General features: G+C 49.8%; 1 protein-coding gene and 1 long non-coding RNA gene across 2 annotated transcripts in view; one reads left to right on the top strand and one right to left on the bottom strand.

The window, feature by feature from the left end:
- LOC141213642 (uncharacterized) overlaps window positions 1-3,797 on the bottom strand; it is a 21,797-nt gene extending 18,000 nt beyond the window's left edge. The window contains exons 1-2 of the long non-coding RNA XR_012283065.1: window positions 3,727-3,797; window positions 3,208-3,274 (exon numbers count right to left, since the gene is read on the bottom strand). This is a non-coding gene — a long non-coding RNA (uncharacterized lncRNA). The remainder of the gene's footprint in view (window positions 1-3,207; window positions 3,275-3,726) is intronic.
- Window positions 2,727-14,961, top strand: part of LOC141213634 (dynein axonemal heavy chain 7-like) — a 27,401-nt gene continuing 15,166 nt past the window's right edge. Inside the window, exon 1 of the mRNA XM_073665248.1 lies at window positions 2,727-3,097. Within this exon, the coding sequence (XP_073521349.1) occupies window positions 3,006-3,097 (92 nt within the window). The 5' untranslated portion in view covers window positions 2,727-3,005. The remainder of the gene's footprint in view (window positions 3,098-14,961) is intronic.

Genomic DNA, 14,961 nt, shown 5'->3' on the forward strand with positions numbered 1-14,961 from the left:
AGGTACATAATGAGGAAAAGTCACTGTCTCTTTGTTATCTGGTGGTACCCCGGAGGATTCAGGAAACAACTGGAGGTCCTCCGCCGGGTCAGAAGAGTGCAGAGGCTCAGAGAAAACAACTGCTTCAGAGTACACTAGGTCAGACTCACTGGAGGAAGCAGGCGAGGTATCGGGTACCGAGTATAGGAAAGTCTCTGTCCATTCACCACCAGGTGGCACCCCGAAGGGTTCTGAACACAACTGGAGGTCCTCCGCCTGGTCGGAGGGGTGTAGAGACTCGGGAGTAACCTCTGCTTCGGAGTACACTAGGTCGGACTCACTGGACGAAGCGAGCGAGGTATCAGGTACAGGATATAGGAAAGTCTCTGTCCATTCACCACCAGGTGGCACCCCGAAGGATTCTGAACACAACTGGAGGTCCTCCGCCTGGTCGGAGGGGTGTAGAGACTCAGGAGTAACCTCTGCTTCGGAGTACACTAGGTTGGACTCACTGGACGAAGCGAGCAAGGTATCAGGTACAGAGTATAGGAAAGTCTCTGTCCATTCACCACCAGGTGGCACCCCGAAGGATTCTGAACACAACTGGAGGTCCTCCGCCTGGTCGGAGGGGTGTAGAGACTCAGGAGTAACCTCTGCTTCGGAGTACACTAGGTTGGACTCACTGGACGAAGCGAGCGAGGTATCAGGTACAGAGTATAGGAGAGTCTCTGTCCTTTCGCTACCAGGTAGCACCCCGAAGGGTTCAGGAGACAACTGGAGATCCTCCGCCTGGTCGGAGGGGTGTAGAGACTCGGAGGTAACTACCACTTTGGAGCATCCTTGGACATGCACACCGGTTAAAGAGAGAGAAGCATCTGATGCCGGGTGCAGGAAGTTCTCCTGTGTGGAGTCTGGATGGGCAGAAGTCTCTTCAGCCAGGAGAACTGGTGCACTACCCACGCACATTACCCATTGGGGTTTCTCCGGGATACAGGGAGATGAAGCTTCAGTAGGGACTTCAAGGTTGAGGTCAGGAGGTCTCAGGGAGGACAGACCCTGGCGTGACGGCTTGCCTCTAAGTCTAGCACGTCTGGACTGCCTCTTGAGGTTGAGAGAAGTATTCCGGAAAGCGTAGTCACCCTGTGAGGATTCTGGGTGGGCAGTAGTCTCATTGGGCTGGAGGACTATTGCGCTACCCACACACATTACCCGTCGGGGCTGCTCCGGGATATTGGGAAGTGAAGCTTCAGCAGGGGCTTCAGAGTTAGGGTCCTCGAAGACCATACGAAAGGCCACCAGGAAGGCCTGCAGGTCAAGGATGACAGGATCCCATGCTTCCCATAGGGGGGTGACCCATTTCAAGGCATCACCCGCTAGGTAGTCAATCATAAAGGCCACTTTAGCCCAATCGGAAGGAAAATAGAGAGGGTAGGCCTTAAAGTGTAGCATGCATTGCTCCACAAATGCACGACACTGTCTTGGATCCCCATAGTAACGTGGCGGATCCGCAGGAACGAGAGCTGATAGATCCATCTGGACGGGTGCGTAATTCGCCTGGAACTCAGCTAAAGGGGGAAAAAAATTTATTTATTTATTTTAATGCATGTATTCGCTGGAAAAACTTCTCAAAGAGCGAAGGCCGTGGGGCTCAACGGGAACCATGGCCTGAGCATGCTGTTATGCACACGCCCGGGCTAAGCGGCGTGTGCGTGTGATTGGTAGTGATTCCACTGGACCGTGCCGGAGAGTGAATGCCTGGAGGGGCGTAACTAGGTATTCACCCGATCCGACCAGGGTCGCACGACGGCATACGACGCCAGTGCACCAAGGAGGAACCGAGCAGAGGGACCAGGTGCTACTCCAGGACAGACCCCGGACACGGCTGTTGACCCACACAGGGGAATACAGGAACAGACTGGTAGGCTGGCACACTGACTGGTGGGTATAGGCAGGCACGACTGGTATGCAGGCAGGCGGGTAAGCAGGCAGGGGGGTATAGGCAAGCACAGCAAGAGTGCAGACAGGGAGGCACTAGCAGGTAGGAACACAGGCGGGATAGGACCCAGTACACACCGGGACTCAGGAACAATACAGGCAGAAGGGTACAGGCAGGGCAGGACAGGACTGCCGGAGCAGCGGGCAGAAGCAGGGCAGGACAGGACTGCCGGAGCAGCGGGCAGAAGCAGGGCAGGACAGGACTGCCGGAGCAGCGGGCAGAAGCAGGGCAGGACAGGACTGCCGGAGCAGCGGGCAGAAGCAGGGCAGGACAGGACTCTGTTCACACGGAACAGACAGGAAGGGAAAGACAGAGCCAGACACCCACAGGGTACTTGCAGTGAAGTAGCGAGTGGACCACAAACTCACAAACGGGAGTACAGAGACAACAGGCAGGAGTTAGGTACGAGTTCAGACTCTGCAGAAAAAGGAAGGGAACGGACATAGAGGAAAAACAGGTAAAGGATAGGAGAGAGTTCAGACTGGAACTGAGTGTACGGAGGAGACCGACACTGCAGCGGGATACAGGAGCGGGTCTGGGAATACTGCCCCCAGAGAGGCGGGACGAACAGGCAAGGAGCGTGTTCAGACAGGACAGACAAGATACACAGAAAGGACTCAGTTCAGACACGGGAACTAATACCGCAAAGCAGGAGACATACAGGACTCAGTTCAGACACGGGAACTAATACCGCAAATCAGGAGACATACAGGACACAGTTCAGACACGGGAGCTGATACCGCAAAGCAGGAGACATACAGGACTAAGTTCAGACAGGCCTGGAAATACAGCCTCCAGGAAAGGCAGACAAGGAAACAAAGACGGGACCTGGCACCTTCAGAGTGCAAACACACACTGAAGGAAAACACTATGCTCAGGCAGGGATAGAAGGGAGCTGCTGAGCTATATACCAAGTGTCAGACAGCAATAGGCTGAGGACGCACAAGGGGTGTGACCCACAGCAGGTACAAAAAGCAGGAAGTGATCGGGCGCCGCCCTTAAGCAGCAGAGACAGACACAAACAGACAGCATGGAGGGAAGCCAGAGAGACATTCTGGACAGGAGATCAAGTGCGCGCTCCTGCACAGTGGGAAATGGACCACTATGCAAGGACGCCGCCAGGTATGTTACAGCGTTTATTCACTCCATGTTTTAATTGCACTGTGGGGAAGGGACGCCATTTTAATTTTTACCTCAGTTATCAGGCAAGATAAAAATAGACTTAGACTTACCAGTAATTTGGTTTCTAATAACCCACCACTACAGCACCACAGCAAGATATCACCCCACCGTAATAGCCTAGGGACAGTAAACACAAAGAGGTCAAAAATCCCCTCCCACATCCTCTCTCCAGGGTTATTATAAAGGACCATAAGAGTATGAATGCTTCAAATTATGTTTATTTTCACCTGATTCAAAGTAATGCAGTAAATAATTGAGCAAGGTGAGGGAATTACCTGTGCTGTCGTGGTGGGTTATTAGAAACCAAATTACCGGTAAGTCTAATTCTGTTTTCTCCAATTACCCCCATGGACAGCACCACAGGAGGAATACCAAAGACTAATGTTTAAGGAGAGATAATAGCCTGGAGAACTTTTATACCAAAGGCCAAATCTTTAACAGACGTTAAGTCTAGTCTGTAATGTTTGGAGAAGGTACGGACTAGTGATGAGCGAGTGTATTCATTACTATTCGCACGGATAGTACGGTATTCGGATTACTCATTATATTTCGAGTATGTGTGTACTCACCTCGCTATATTCGGATGTCCCACCCTGCAGTTTTGGCGCCTCCTTTGCAGCCACTAAACATGCTGGGCTTCTTAACCAATCACAGTAATGCTGCAGACATCTTGGTTGTGGCATTACTGTGCTTGGCTGGCCGCCCAGCGTCTTAGGGTCTATTTAAGCCCTGCCGCCGCCATTTTGTGCACATTGCTTTTGGAGCCTGCATTCTATAAGCATAGGGAGAGATTGCCGAGCTGCTAGGGAGAGTGTTTAGGCCTCTTGATAAAACAAAAGCCCTTGTAAAGCCTACCTGCAGTGTATACTAGTTATGTGTTTAAAGGAGCCACTCACTAGCTGTATAATACCACCAAAAAATAGCTCTTTTCAGAGCTGAAGGCACACTACAAAGTGAGAGTACAAGGAGGGAGAGATTGTGTATTAGGTAGGGAGAGGTTAAAGTGTTCTTCCAGTTTCCATCTTAAAACAGCTCTTGTCAGAGGCACAGCAATATTTTACCAGCACACACAGAAGTAGCATTTTGTGCTGCCTTTTTTTTTTTTTTTTTTTTTTTTAGCACCGGTCTATTTTCCCTGCTGTTTTAGGGGTCAGAGCCTGCCTTCTGTCCAAATTAGTCCACTTAAAAAAGCGTTTTGTGCCCTAAACAAAGCAGTAGTCCAAACATTTCCTACTGCCTGCAACAAAACACTCACCAGACCATTTTCCCCGCTGTTTTTGGGGTGTCCGTCTGCCTTCTGTCCATATTAGTCCACTTAAAAAATCGTTGAGTGTCTTACACAAGCAGTAGTCCAAACATTTCATACTGCCCACTACAAAGCATGCACCAGACCATTTTAACCACTATTTTGGCTGTGACAGCTAGCTTTGCTTGTGCATTCATCATCTGAAAATCTGTCAACAAAACCCAAAATGCCAAAAAAAGCCTGTTATTAAGGGACGTGGACATGGACGTGGTGTTGTCAGTGGTGCGCGAGAAGGCACTCAGTCTGTGTCAGGTCAGAAGAAGCTTGATGCATCCACTATGTTCCTGGAAAAATTTCCCGGTCTGGAACGTAAATGTGTGTGGAAGCCACAAGAGCGAGAGCAGATTCTGTCTTGGATAGCAGACAAGGCTTCTACGCATTTGTCAAGCAGCAACAAATCTTCCACGACCACACAGTCTACTGTGGATACACAGAAGGCTGGCCCATCCAATCCTGAAGCTGGTTCTCCTTCCTCTAGCCATTATCAGTCACAGGAGACATATGACCCCAAGTTTGGCCACTCCGAGGATCTGTTTGTTACGTATCCTTTAGGCTCTGGACTATCACCGTGCAGCATTGAAGAGGCACAAGATGAGGTGGCGTGCGTTGATGCCCAGAGTGAGAACTGGGTCAACTGTTCCCAAGAGCCCCCCCGCTGTGCACAAAGTCTGGGCAAGGGGGCGTTCAGCTGCTGTGTGGAATTTTTTTTCTGAAAGTCCTTCAGAGAAAAACATGGTATGGCACATGCTACAAAGTTGAGCAGAGGCCAGGGCAAAGGCAACCTAAGCACCACCAGTATGCGAAACCACATGGCAGCCAAGCACTCTAGTAGGTGGGCGGAACACCAGGGTACCAAATCTGCGTCTGCGGGTCAAACCAATGCCATGTCGCCTGGGCTATGTCCTTCAGAATCTGCTGTTCAGGAAGCAGGCACTCATACCTTCTGCCCACAAGCTGCTTTTGCTCACACACAACAAACATCAACCACATCCACGTCCTTGTTCCAGCAAAGCGTCCAATTGTTCGTGCCTGAGAGCTTGGAAAGAAAGCGTAAATACCCAGCCATGCACCCACAAAATGGGTAATTTTTCTACTGTTGGGGACACAGAATATTTGCCTTTTTGCAGCTTGGCCCACTTGGCACAGTTCATCTGTAAGTGTCTGTGGCAAGAGCCTCGTGTGATACACATTTTATCCAACAACTTTATACTGGTTGGCCACCTTTCTCGATCCACAGTACAAGGAGAAATTTCCCTCTCTCCTTTTGGAGTCTACAAAAAGTTTTACAATGCAATCGTTCAAGAAGGTCGTTGTAGATCAGTTGCTGAAAATATCACCCTCAGACAATGCTGGTGGCAGAGGTACCAGCTCTTTTCAACACCAAGGGATAATGGGGAGAGACACGAACCCAGCTCTAACAGAGGTGGGGGGAAAATGTGCACAAATTAGTCAATTTTCCATAGACCAGTAACACAGCAAGGGCTATCTGTGCCTATAAACATGCCCAGGAGGGATAAGTCGCAGAACATGGTCAAGGGTTACTTAAGTGACCATACGTGTATCCTTTCTGACGCTTCAGTTCCCATTAATTATTGGGTGTCTAAGCTGAAAACTTGGCCCGACCTCTCCTTATATGCTTTGGAGGTGCTGGCCTGCCCGGCTGCTAGTGTGGTGTCTGAGCGTGTTTTCAGTTCCGCTGGGGCAATAATCACTGATAGGCGCACACGCCTCTCCACGGAAAATGCAGACAGACTTACTCTAATTAAATTCAACAAGGACTGGATATCTCCACAGTTTGTAATTCCTCCAGATGACAGCAAGCCAACCTAAATTCACCAAAAATGCAGATTCATGCTACTGCTGTTAACCATAAAAACCCGTTTCCTTCCTTCGTCAACCATGACTCAGCCCATAGGGCTAATTTTTACAAACCCTATACACATTGTGTAGTGAACAAATCTGGAATGTACATTGGTCCTACCAAATTAATATTTGTCATTGGAGGCCCTTGTCACAGGTTGTGTCACATTGTGACTGAGATAGGAGATACATATTCAATAGAAATGTACTGTCAGTCACCCTATTTGGCAAAAAACATGCCTGGCTTGTGCCACATTGTAACTGAGATAGGGGATACATATTCAATAGAAATTTACACTGACTGTTCATAACCGACTGATGGCCCTCTGAAAACTTGAATTGAGGGCCACAACTTCTACAGTACTCCATCGTAGATAATGTTTGACAAGGGATGCCCTTGTCAAGGATTCTCCCTGCACCTATGACACAGCCCCCAGGAGTAGTTTTTGGAAATATGATGCACATTCTGCACTAGGCCCGATGCTTCTTATATAATCTTGGGAATATTGACAATCAAAATCTCTGAGCCATTTGGAGAAACTTCTCCAACCCTCCTGGAGGGGGGGGGTCACCATATATCCTTTGTCCATTGACTTGCACAAGTGATATATTTGAGCTCGTCATCCAGTTAACTAGTGCAGCTTTATTTTTCCAGTTCACGGAGTTCAGCCATACCTGAGGATCGCAGGCTGCACTCACTGCTACCTTCTAGTACTCCATGTCTCTTGGCCTTTTTCTCTGTAGTCTCTGCTCTTAAATTAGTTAAATAATAGAGTGAGGGCCCTGTAATATGAATAAGTGAGGGCACTCTCAAATGTACACAAGAGGGACCTCCAAAAATCTCTAGAGGAGGGCACTTCAAAATGTATGTTACAGGGCCACATGAGGGCTCTCACAAAACTCAGCTTTCCTGCCTACTGCAGGGCCTCTGAACATTTTGAATTTAAGGCCACAGTATCACATGGTGGTGGAGGAGTAGGAGGAGGAGGGTCAACCCAACGCTACAATGGGCACATTGACACTCAGATAGTGGAATACATATTCAATAGCAGTTTACAATGATGGAGGAACTGCCCAAATGTCTAAATAACAGCTGTCTGTCCAAAACGCATGTTATAGAGCCACCTGAGGCCTCTTGGGTCAAAGATCAACATACCTACTAGTACGTTCTAGCTGAGTTGTAAAGTGCTGGGTAATAGCGAACTAAAAATGATGTATGAGAGAGGGACCTACAAAATGTATAAGTGAGGACCCTCCCAATTGTAAAAAGCAAAAAAAAGCCACAACAGTATGTGTGAACAAACGCTGAAAGGCATATTTTTTTGGTTTCTCTGGTTTATTTAGCCTTATATACAAGTTATTGTGCAGGAAAAACCTGTTTCTTAACCGTTTTGGCCTGTTAAATGCAATTTAGGTTAGGTTTGGTAGTTGTTCTTGTGTGTCTGTAAAAGTGGCGTAATACTGCGACAAACTTATTCCCAGAAACCATATGCGAGTCAAAAATGCATGCAGGCACATTCTCCAGGCTCTTCTATTCTGTTTCATCACTTTCCCATCCATTTCAGCATTTTCCTCAGGCCCCCAGGCCCCTTAGTAGGGTCCAGCAGAAAGTTACTTGCATTTCCCATTGACTTACATTGTAATAATCGCGTATTCGTGCCGAATACCGAGTATAAAGTACTCGTTACGAGTATAATGATTAGTGTTGAGCCACCCCCGTAGTGTTCGAGTTCGGTTCGGTTTGCAGAACACCCGTATGTACGGGTATGTAAGCTGACAAACTGCTCAGAAGACACAACTAACACATGGAAAAGTGACAAGTACATATAGTCATGTGAAAAGAAAAGAGGTGGAGGAGTAAAAGGAGGGGGGAGACTCAGATATAGGCATGTCATGCCCTTCTAAAATCAAGAAAGGCTGGAGTAAAAATCTAAAATCAGCCTACCAACACCCAGACGTCGTGACAAGAAAATTAAAAAAAGAAATATCTTTAGGTAGAATGGCGGTTCCATTCAGAACACTTTCCTTACAAGACGTAGTGGTATCCCCGTTGGGAGTCGTGCCAAAACCGGAACCCAATACATTCGGACTAATCCACCATTTGTCATATCCAAGGGGCAGGTCAGTAAATGACAACATCGACGTGGAACCAAGTACAGTAGTATATACTGTACATCCTTTGACAAGGCAATCAGGCGGATCAAGAAGTTGGGAAGGGTCAGCCTAATGGCCAAAACAGACATTGATGCTTCGTTCCGGTTACTTAATACCTGTGCCTCCGAATAGTGTCCACCTATTGGGCTGTTTCTGGGAAGGAGCATACTATGTAGATCGCTGTTTGCCCATGGGGTGGTCCAGATCCTGCTCACTATTTGAGGCGTTTAGTTGCTTCCTCGAATGGGTTGTAATGGACGTTTCTAAGGGGGCACATATTAACCATTACCTTGACAACTTCTTATGCCTGGGCCCAAAAGATTCGCCACAGTGTGAATACACGCAGTAGTCCACCTGTGAGAAGGAGAGAGCTGGAGGGAGAGCGGACACCACAGAGCCAAGGGGTTAGATGGAGAACGGAAGAAGGAAAGAGGGCGAGGGAGGTAAGGGAGTACAGTGGAAGGCCGACCTGAGCTCCCCCACGTTCCTGCTGGGCGGGGAACAGCCCTGGGAAGAAAAGCCGCTTGCGCATCCCTTTGAGGTTACGGGCGCGAGCGGGCAGAGGGACTACGCTGGAGTGCGAAGCCGACACGGCCAGTCCGTTCCTGCCCGTGCGACCTCCGTGTCGCCGGGTTTGTGCCAGAGCCGCGGTGGACCCTGACGGCCAGCCCCCCTCTCCCAATACTGGAGCCTGTCCGCTGGTGGGTCGAGCCCCCCCGCGGTGGGGGGGGGGGGAGTAACATCTGCAGAAGAAAGACCATCTTCCAGCCAAACTAAGATGTCTACTTCTTTTCATGGACAATGTGATACGATCCCTTTCTTACGGACACGCCCATCGCTACAAATTCCAGATGAGGCACAAAAACAGCAGGTGCTTCAACGGATATCAAGTGCTCCTTCAAGTGGGCTCTCCTCCACCTCAACATCACAAATACTCCAGTCCTCAGAGGTGTCACCCCAATCGCACTTGCATCCTCACAGCTCCCAAGTCTCCAGCTTCCCGTCTGAGTATGGGGTAACACAGATGGTTGAGTCTGCACAGCTGTTTACTCATACTATAGCCTGGGAAACGGAGGTCTGCTCCAGAGCTTCTGTTAATCCAGACGAGGAAATGATCTGCACTGATGCCCAGAATCTTTATGAGTTGGATCCAGGATCAGATGAAGAAGGTTCTGAGCATAATGTAGACCCTCTTTCCCAAACTGTAACTCCTGTTGGTGGAGACAATGATGAAGACGATGAGGAGACTCAAATACCTTATTGGAGTGACAACTTGACTTTTCGGTCGGGGCAGGAAGAGGTTGGCTCTGAGGACGACTGGTGTGAGAACACACAGGGTGATGATGACGAGGTTGGAGATCCCACTTACTGTCAACCCACAGTCAGCCAGTCGATGAGGTCAGCAGAGGAGGTGAAGGAGGATGTGACTAGCCCAGGTGATGGGGATGACTCGGTACCCAGGCCTTTGCCTGGCCTTGGGGATGTCGCGGTGGTCGTCTCCCCGGCCCCTACACTGGGGTCACTCTTTAAAAGGGTGGATAATTGTTAAGATTATAAGAGTTCGGGACGCCACCTGTGGTATCTGGTGAGAAGCACCAGCGCTGCAGCAGTCCACTGAGGCCGGTGATAAGGCAGCTCGATGGTATAGCTCCCCACAGGTGGAGCTAGGCCTCAGGGCAGCGTATGCAGGGGGAATGCAGGACAGGCGAGACCCAGCTGGGTTAGAGGAAGAACGGGAATGGAAACGGTATTCACTTCAGTACCTTTTACTGGTGGAAATTCAGGCACATCCTGGAGCACTGTAGGGTGAAGGGTGCATATCAGGATCCTCCCCAATGAGCGGGTGTAGGGCCTCCTGTTTCTTGCCTCTGCGTAGTAAGTTTCTGACCTGCCTGGAGCTAGGCCTAACTTTGTCTCTGTCCTGCACTGGTTGACCTTGTGGTAGGGCCTTGTCTTGGAGTTCTCTCTCCCAGTATGCGGGGCCTAAGCGTCTCCTGGCTCTGTTACGTATCAGCACCTTAGCGATCCTGGGACTTGTAGTTCTCCAGGGATTCTGGTTATGCCTTACTGGGTCCTAGAGATCCCGGTAAGCTCGGATCCGGTGTCCGGTAAATGCTTCGGGGTGAGCTGGTTAAGCTTCTCTGCCCCCTATGTACTAACTCTCCACTCGCCTTCGGCCTAATCGGGCCCTCACTCGGCTATACACACTAACGGCAGCTTGCCGCGCTTCACCGATCTTATGGCGCCGGCACACCTTAAGCTCTAACTGGGCTCCCTGAATCTAGCTAGCAGGAGCCTCGTGCTCCACTGCTGAACTATTAACTGAGTTCTCTAGACTAGACTGAGCTCCACTGCAGACTGACCTCTCTTAGGCAGGAACTCTTCACAGGAACTGAACTGCCTAGCTCCACCTTCCCTATTTATATCCCTAACGGGCTCCCTCTGCTGGTCTGAGGTGGAAGGTGGAGATGTGTGAATGTTTATGGGGGCCTCTTGTGGAGGATTCCATCAATGCAGTCTTCTAGGATCTGTGATACCAAGCGCAGCAGGGCGTCACAGATGCTATTGACGAGGTTAGGTTGCGCCTTCCTGGACAGAGACGGAGTACTGGAAGCACGTCAACAACTGCATCCTCAACCACAACTCTGCCTCTGACCACAAGTCGTGGTGGCTCTTCAGGTCGCATGGGCTCTAAGCCTTGCATAGCCTGGGCATTTTTTCAGATCGATAACGATGACCCAACACGTGTTATCTGTAACATTTGTCAGCAAAAGCTAAGTAGAGGTCAAAAAATCCATAGTTTGAGTACTTCATGCATGAACCGTCACATGGATACGAAGCATAAGTTGCAGTGGGAAGCTCACTGTGCTACAATGCGGCCTAGCGTGCCGGGCCAACCACCGTCTGCGCCATCTTGTGCATCCGCGGCCTCTTCATCCTCTGACTGGGGGGACAGCAGTCACACATGTTTTTGGACGCAGACCTGCCACCTCTTTACCTGCAACAGCCAGTGTGATTGGCAGGTCGTCAGTTCATTGGGAAGTGGAAACACCTGCTGGTGTTGAGCGCTCTCCGACATAGAGAGCACCACCTTTGGATCAAGGCAACCTAACATGTCCGCCTGCATCTTCCTCACAGACCGGCAGTTTGCCGGGGACACCCTACTCAACCCCGTCTAAGCACAACAGCCAGCCCTCGGTCCCTCAGATGTGGACAAGTAAAAGACCATTTCCTCCTAGCCATGACAAAGCTAAGAGGTTGAATTTCACCATCTGCAAGCTGTTGGCTCCAGAAATGCTGCCTTTCCGCCTGGTGGACACAGAGGATTTTCGAGACCTTATGTCCGTCACAGTGCCCCAGTACCAGATGCCCAGTCGGCACTACTTCTCAAAGAAAGCTGTGCCTGCGCTCCACCAGCATGTCGCACACAACATCACCGCTTCTTTGAGAAACTCTGTGTGTGACAGGGTGCATTTCACCACAGACACTTGGACGAGTAGGCATGGACAGGGGCGTTACATGTTGCTGACTGGGCACTGGGTAACTATGGTGACAGCAGGACAAGGGGCTGCTGTCCAAGTCTTGCCGTCCCCACGAGTTGTACGTCAATCCTCTTTATCTCGAAGTTCCTCCACTGCTTCTGCCTCCTCAACCTCCTCTCGGTCCTCCACCTGCACCTAAAGCCTGTCTGGTAATGCCACCCGCTTTCTAACTGCGCAGAAGGAATCCTGCACACCTCCTTACTATGCTGGCAGCAGGGCTCAACGGCATCAGGCGGTGTTTACTTTGAAATGTCTGGGAAATGTGAGTCACACAGCTGAGGAGTTGTGGTCAGCACTGGAGACCCAGTTTCATGAATGGTTGTCTCCACTGGACCTGCAACCAGGGAAGGCCATGTGCAACAATGCTGCAAACCTGGGTGCGGCCCTTCGCTGGGGCAATGTCACACACGTGCCTTGTATGGCTCACGTGTTTAACCTGGTTGTCCAGCTATCTGGCCTGACCCCTCTACCTCCTGGTAGCAGCGGGCGTACGGGTGGCCTTCTGCACGGCCCTTACCCCTAGGGTCCCTTCGGTTCCTGGAGCCTTCCTGCTCCCACTCCTCTCTTCTCTCCTTCAGTCCTGGGCCTCCCAGGCTAGGCCTGCCTTCGGAGCAGAGCTCATGCAGAGCCTCTGCTCCTGTCACTTCTCCTCCTCTGACTGGCTTGCTCTTTCTAAGATGGCTTCCTATTTTTACTCTCCCTGTCATGTGCTCCCCTAAGCTGCTCCCCTAAGCACCCACTACATAGGACCCTCCCGCCAGCTAGGGACCTGGGACTGTGCTCTCCCTTAGGGGCAATCTGTGGGTATGTGTTGGATGCAGGTGTTAGGGTCCTGAGCCATGCTTCTTCCTTACCTGAGGGTGAGATACCACACCTCTGGGTGAGATGCAGTAACTCTGTGGCGACTGAACCCTCAGGGGCACCACACACCCTTCTGCACAGTTTTGAAATGGCGACAAAGATGTTTAGTGCTGACGACGATGCCATTATCAGCATGACTATTCCGGTGATTTACATATTGGAGCACACATTTAACAGAATTCAGAGTCAGATGGTGGGACAAGAGGAGGAGTCGTATGCGGAAGGGATAACATCTCCAAGGTCCAGACGGTCAGCAGCACCAAGGCGGCAGGCATGGGAGGGTGGGGGAGAGGGATTAACCAGGGCGCATGGTAGCAGCCAAACTGTTGAGGAAGGTGCAGGAGCCGAGGAAGAAGTGGAGGACGAACTGCCGATGGACATGGAAGACTCATCAGATGAGGGAGACCTTGATCACATTTCTGTTGTGCGAGGTTGGGTGGAGAGGGCAGAGGAAGGAAGCATGATTCTTACCTCGCTACCAACACAACAAGGACTTGGTCCTCATGGATGCGCAAGACACATGAGTGCCTTCTTGCTGCACTACCTGCAATATGACCCTCGGATTGTCAGAATTGGAAGTAATCCCGACTACTAGGTTGCCACACTCTTAGATCCCCGGTACAAAAGTAAATTTTCCGAAATAATTCCTGCCATAGAAAGGGATTCACGCATGCAGGAGTATCAGCAGACGCTGTTGCAGAATCTAACGTGCTTTTCCACAAAACACCAGTGGTGCACGTAGTGAATCTCACAGTTCTAACTTGCCAACCGTGGGACTGTCGAGTCTTCAGCACTCAAACCGTAACAGTAACACAGTATCTGCTGGTAACAGCAATTTTGTGGAATCGTTTCACCACTTTTTTAGACCATCCTTTGCAAGGCCACAGGAGAGAAGAAGTCTGACACATAGTCAACGCCTAGAGAGGATGGTACAGGAGTATCTCCAAGTGAACATCGAAGCCATGACTGTCACTGGATCCTTGCTCATTTTGGGACTCCAATCTGGAAAAATGGCCAGAGCTCGCCACTCACGCCTTGGAGATCTTGTCATGCCCTGCAGCCAGCGTTCTCTCTGAACGCGTTTTCAGCGCTGCTGGTGGTGTGCTGACATAAGCGCAAGCGGCTGTCCACTGAGAATGTAGACAGACTCACGTTCATAAAGATTTACAAATCATGGATTCGCAAGGACTTTTCTACCCCTGTGTCATCCTGGGGAGACTAAAAGCTTGAGGATTTGGTAAAATTACCTCACCAACCTTTTTAAGTAACTCTGGGGCAATTGATGCCACTTAACCCTAGAACGCATGACCATAAAAATCTACACTTTCACATACCTGGGGCCTTTTAGGCCCGTGTGCAAATAACATGGAATAACTCAAACTCAAATGACAAACAACTATATAGATGAGGAATACCTAGAGTTTCAAAATTCTAACTAAAGTAATCTTGCAGAAAATAGAAAACAATTAACAGGGCGGGCCTGTGAGGCCCCAGGTATGCGTTCTAGGGTTAAGTGGTGTCTGTGCCACAATTTTTGGAAAAAATGGAGACTCTTTTTGGAGACCCCTTGCTGTGTTTTACGTGACGTTGGCATAGTCATTTCCAGGTGGGTTGGGTCGCTTCCCCCCCCCTTTTAACTGTAAGAAACTACATACACTATGGCTCGGGGTAACACAGATGGTTGAGTCTGAAGAGCTGTTTACTCAGAGGTCTGCTCCAAAGCTTCAGTGTCTGCTAGTCAGCGTAGAATTTTTAACTGCATCTAGCCTAGGCAATACTTTGAGCGTAGTAGCCCAGCTGCGAAGCAAGCTGCACCGCCTGTGTATCTAATAAGAATTTTTAAATGCATCTAGCCTAGGCAGACTGTGGGGACCCCCAACCAAACCCAGACGCTCAGCCCCCCTACCGCCCCCCTTTCCTTGACAATACAATAATTTAACTCTTACAACTGGATGGGTGAGGATCGGTCACAGTTTTATTAACTCTTTATACTTATTCCATTAGAAAGGCATTTTATTTCGAAAATAATTCAGCTTGTTGCAGCATGCTCTGGGTCTCCACTCCAGCAAGTTGGCCAACAA

This window comes from Phyllobates terribilis, unplaced genomic scaffold (genome assembly GCF_046119375.1).
Source record: "Phyllobates terribilis strain yellow unplaced genomic scaffold, ASM4611937v1 Scaffold_200__1_contigs__length_3551848, whole genome shotgun sequence".
NCBI classification, from domain to species: domain Eukaryota; kingdom Metazoa; phylum Chordata; class Amphibia; order Anura; family Dendrobatidae; genus Phyllobates; species Phyllobates terribilis.